This window comes from Alosa sapidissima, chromosome 20 (assembly GCF_018492685.1).
Source record: "Alosa sapidissima isolate fAloSap1 chromosome 20, fAloSap1.pri, whole genome shotgun sequence".
In the NCBI taxonomy this organism is placed as follows: Eukaryota; Metazoa; Chordata; class Actinopteri; order Clupeiformes; family Clupeidae; genus Alosa; species Alosa sapidissima.
Genome location: NC_055976.1, coordinates 2787547 through 2793264, shown reverse-complemented (window position 1 = coordinate 2793264; position 5718 = coordinate 2787547). Strand labels below are relative to the sequence as shown.

General features: G+C 43.6%; 1 protein-coding gene across 1 annotated transcript; it reads right to left on the bottom strand.

The window, feature by feature from the left end:
• Positions 1 to 1186: 1186 nt before the first annotated feature.
• LOC121694915 (uncharacterized protein K02A2.6) lies at positions 1187 to 3487 on the bottom strand. Its single transcript, XM_042075312.1, is given in 3 exon segments — positions 1187 to 1950; positions 1953 to 2240; positions 3257 to 3487. Coding segments are annotated over 3 exon segments (1095 nt in total). The 3' UTR covers positions 1187 to 1374.
• Between the last annotated feature and the right edge of the window lie 2231 nt (positions 3488 to 5718).

Below are 5718 nucleotides of genomic sequence, written 5' to 3'. Positions count from 1 at the left end.
AGACATTTGCAATTAGATGTAACTAAGTAGTTATTCTTCTATCAATCTTTGAGGGGGCCTATGGACACGAGTGGGGTAACGTCCCTCATCGCTAGGTGTGTCCGCCTGATTTCCCACAGGGACACTGGTGTCGGTGGAAGATGAAGGAATAGGGACAGGCTGACAGTCCATTGATTGAGAGAGGTGGTGTTGCGGGCCCTCCTGTTTCAGCAGCAGTGGACACCATGGACAAATCTTTATCCGGAGTCAGTCCTGATTTCCTCAGCTGGTCAACATGGCGCCGCCAAACAACGCCTGATGCTACTTCAACGGTCAGGGGGCCATGACGTTCTTTTACTGTAGCCAGGACCCATTTGTGGTCTCCTCTGTAGCTCCTTGCCAATACACTCTGTCCAATGGCAAAGTGTCGCAGTTTTCCTCCACAGGGTCTCTGAGCCTGTTGGAGTTGTCTGTCTTGGACAGTGTGTCTTCTATTTGGCTGGAGTAGATCCAATCTGGAACGAAGATGATGCCCCAGGAACAGCATGGCTGGTGTCTGGTTGGTGGTGGCATGTGTAGCATTCCTGTAGGCGAACAGGAAGTTACTCAGTTTATGGTGGAGAGTGATATTGTCATTCTGCATTGCCCTAAGGGCTTGTTTCAAAGTCTGAACGAACCTTTCTGCTTGACCATTGGTTGCTGGGTGCCAGGGGGCTGAAGTGATGTGACGGATCCCATTTCTTCTCAAAAATGTCTGGAAGTCTTCACTTGTGAATTGGGGCCCGTTATCACTGACAAGTTGCTCTGGAACTCCAGTTCTGGCAAAGAGATCCCTCAGCACTGTAATTGTTTGACTTGTTGTGGTGGAGTTCATGGTGAAAACTTCTGGCCATTTAGAACATGCATCCACCACCACTAGGAAGTTTGTGCCCATGAAGGGCCCTGCAAAGTCAACATGAATGCGTTGCCATGGAGATGCAGGCCATTCCCACTGGTGAAGTGGGGCATGTGCCGGTTCGTTTTGCACCTGTTGGCAGCCCGGGCATTGCATTGCTACACGGTCAATATCCTGGTCAATTCCGGGCCACCACATAAAGCTCCTTGCTAGCGCCTTCATTTTCACCACTCCCAGATGGCCAGAATGGAGTTCTTCTAAAACCTTCGTTCTGAGGCTACTCAGTATGATAACTCTTACCCCCCACATGACACAGCCAGCATTCAAGGTAAGTTCACTTCTACACTGATAGAAAGGAGCTAAGGTGGTTTTGTGGGCTGCTGTCCAGCCAGCTTGTGTGGCTGTGTAAACCTGAGACAATGCCTTGTCACGTCTAGTCTCAGCCTGTACCATTTCTGCTGTGACAGGTGGGCTTTCAATTTGGCCGAGGGTGAACATATCTAATGCGTAGCAGTCATCCTGTTTGTTTTTGATATTGTCCAGAGGCAAACGTGACAGTCCGTCTGCGTTCGCGTGGTCCCCAGTCTGGGCAAGAATCTGTGATAATAGTTCACAAACCCCAGAAAGGATCTCAACTGCGAAACATCTTGAGGTCGAGGGGCCTTTAACACTGCCTGGACCTTCTCTTGACACTTATGTAGCCCATTCGCATCAATGGTGTGTCCACAATACGTGACGCTGGACTTGAGGAATTCACATTTGTCTCTCCGTGCCCGGAGTCCATAGTCTTCCAGCCTCTTCAGGACCTGTCTCAGGTTCTCTAGGTGCTCAGTATCAGTGGCCCCCGTGACAATGATGTCATCGAGGTAGCATTGTGTGCCTGGTACTCCTTGTAACACCTGGTCCATGGCCCGTTGCCATATTGCTGGTGCTGAGGCCACTCCGAACACAAGTCTATTGTAGCGGTACAAAACCTTGATGGTATTGATGGTCAAAAATTTCTTTGAGTCCTCCTCCATTTCCATCTGGAGGTATGCTTCTGCTAAGTCCACCTTTGAAAAACGCTGCCCAAAAATATCAAAAAAGCGAAAATATCCTTAATCCTCGGTAGTTGGTATTGCTCAACCTGGAGCGCTGGGTTAATTGTGACTTTAAAGTCGCCACAAAGCCTGACCGTGCCATTTTTCTTAACGACTGGAACCACTGGGGTTGCCCAGGGACTCCAGTCGACTCTGGAAAGTATTCCATCAGCTTCTAGCCGGTCAAGTTCCTTCCCTACTACAGGCCGTATGGCATAGGGGACAGGGCGTGCCTTATGAAATGTTGCCTGAGCTCCATCTTTGAGTGGGATTTTCCCCTTTATACCCTTCGAAGTGTTCCAATCCCCTCTTTGAACACTGCTGCAGCTTCTTCCAATACCTGGTCCAGCTTGACCTCAGTTGATTGTGGTGTTGCAGGCTTTTTATGACACTCCAATCGAGCCTCAGCTTTCTCAGCCATTGACGTCCCCAGAGTGGTGCACTTCCTCTCTCCAGAACATACAGGTTCAACACCTCTTCCTGACCATTATACTCCATCTGTACAGACTGTACACCAACAGGAACAACTTTCTCTCCTGTATAAGTTTTGAGAAGCATGGAAGTTGGTTTCAACTTTGTTTTGCCAAAAAGTGTGTCATAGTCTTTTTTTTGATATTACTGAAACAGCTGAGCCAGTGTCCAATTCCATTTTTATCATCTGTCCATTTACTTTTGGAGTGAACCAAATCATCTGTTTATCCCTACCATGTATGCTGTGCAATTGCAGACTGGCCAATGCGTCCTCACTTTCACTATCTGATATTTCAGTAACATTATGCACGCGTCTGTTGCCCCTACGATTGTCTCTGGTGTCAGTCTTGGCTTTGTCACTGCGGAAGACTCGCTGAATATGTCCAGTTTTCCCACATTTCCTACATTGATCGTTTCTGAATCTACACTGAGATGATAAATGATAGCCACCACACCTGTAGCATTGTTCTGACTGCCTTTGTGTAGCTCCTTTCATGGCCAGCTGATTCACATTTTCGGTTTTCACATCACCCTGTAGTTCAAGTGCATCCTTTGCCGCTGTTTCCATCAAAACTGAAATTTACAAAGCCCTTTTGAATGTGAGGTCAGCCTCCGTCAACAGTCTTTTCTGAATTCCTTCATGACGAATGCCACAGACTAAACGGTCCCGTAATGCGTCGTTTAAACCAGTCCCAAATTGACAATGTTCTGACAGTCTTTTCAGCTCAGCAACGTATGCCACTACCGTTTCTTCCTTATTTTGATTCCGTTTATGAAACCTATAACCTTCCGCAATTACCAGCGGTTTAGGTGATAAATGTGCACGCATTACCTCCACAATGTCGCAATGTCGAATATACTTCTTGTCGGCAGGTTTCTCTGGGGCTGTTAAGTTGCGGAGAAGGCTGTACGCTTTCCCACCCATCACACTTAGCAGGACAGGAACATATTTATCCGCCTCCACTTCGTTGGCAACAAAAAATTGTTCAAGTCGTTCGACATAAGTGTTCCAGTCCTCCGTGGAGCTATCGAATGCATCGAGCCTGCCTATGTAGTATGCCATGTTAGCTGGAGGTACTCACACCAGAGCCGTTTTGTAGTTTCCAAACTTTTAGTGTAACTTCCTTCCTGAAGTCACAGAATGTCCGTATGTCGTGATTTAATCACAGACATTGGCATAGCGTTTTTATCCTCAACGCCACTGTTGTGTATGTTACTTTTTATCAGAAACGCAGCTTGCATGAAACTAGTAGCTTCGTTTAATAAACAGCACAGAGCGGTGGCAGCAAAACAGGCATAACCAATCAACATAGGATCTCATTCTATATGCATTACTAATCGCCAACTCTTACAGAACTGACTACTAAGACACCAGTGGGTTACTCAAAACACTACATATACTGCCTTCTATACTTCTATTCCTGTGTAACCACTGAGTCAGTCTGGTTAGCTCTGTGTATAAGCCTAATTTATCAAACAGAAGCATGTTTCCATAGATTAAAACTTGAAATAAATGATCAGATTATAAATGATTCAATAACTCAATAGTTTATAAATTAAAGTTATATTATGTTCTTGACCCTTTCAACAAGAAAAACAAAAACAACACTTGAACGTTCTATTTTGTTCCCAATCTACTTCCGCTTCATTAAAATAACATATGGAATGTTAAAACGGAAGCCTTGTGGGAACAACTATGATGCTGATAATGGAATTGTCTTGAAACAGTCACGAAGAATCCAGACTGATTTCAGTTGGAAATTTGTAGCCTATTCTTTCTTATCTGAAACAAAAACATTAAAGGACCAGTATGTAGGAAATAATGGAAAATAAATTGTAACCATTCCAAAAATTATCACCATAAGAGTAAGGAAACACGATGAATTGAAGTAATGGCTTATTTGACAACATTACTATAACCCGTAAAAACCCTGGCGTAAAACCTGTTAAAAAAATTAGTTACGGGGCGGAATCTCTTGGAATTTTCGTTTTTTTTTGTATGTTTTGAAGGATTTAATTCTAGAATAGCGTATTAGCCTAATAATGGGCCTAATTCTCCTATTTGGGTTGCCAGATTAGCAAAGGCCAACTGTCAACAGCTGTCAGTTGTAGTCATGAACGAGTAGTCTTCGAGAGGCAGGCAAATTTCCAAAATTAAAACAAGAAACCAATTAAGTGGACATCGGAGGAGCCTTCCTGAGATGGTAGCGTCTTCGTCAAACGAAGAATATCAAGTCTGACGCAGAGCTGGCCATATTTCTCCATGACAGGAAGGCTAAACTTCTTTTGCATCGCTACAGTAACTTCAGCTAAATATGTTACGTTGGTTAGAGAGGTATTTTTTGTTTTCACTGTTTCACTGATCACCTCGTTGAAGTCATACAGTAGACTAGGCTTAATTAGAGCCTACTTTTTTTTTATCAAGCTGGGGCTAGACATGATGGCCTTTGGCGAACAGTTTAGGCCTACTCAAAAGGAATAAAACCAAGGCCATCATCACCAAGGCCATTTAGGCCAGAAGTGTCAAGTCATAGGTCTATTTAATCAAGGGTTTCTCCCCCGGGATATCTAAAAAAATGAGCTGTTGAATATGCAATCGTGAGAAGGAAAGAGCAGTAATCTTACCATGTCTGACTACTCAAGTGAACAAAGTGCAGGGCTGAAGCGCAGGCTAAACATATGAGCACAATTAAATGCACCTCTAATATGCTAGGATGGCTAGGATATTTTTGTCTAATTTGTGTTAAGTGAAATAGATCAGGCTATTCTGTTCTTGCTGTTTGTCTCATGATACAGCCCGTGCTGAAACCTATAGAAAGCCGAATAGGCAAGATGTTTTGTGGTGCGCCGGAAAATTAGACATTTTTTTAATTTATTTTTTTATGGGGTAGCCACTGGCCTCGTGACCTCATAAGCTATACCATTAATGAAAGCAAAACAAACATAGTTAGCAACTATGGTTTTGGGAAACACGCCCCTGAATGCCTACTCGCATGCGTCCACCTGTATAACACAATGATGTTAGAATTGCATGAATACTTCATGTAAACTTAAACAATTTCAAACAAATTAAACAATTTCATTGGAATTATTTGATCAAATTGGGTAACCACAGCATGAATCAATTTTGTAAACTGAAAGAGAAATTACTTTCTAATTCTAGACATTTCATTCATGTGCAACCGATGTACACAATAAAATCAAATAAATCAAGTGCTGGTTTTCAGTGCACTATATATTAAACCCGACACCTTAAGAGACGTGCTAGTGACAGAAGTTAGCACCCATGGATTT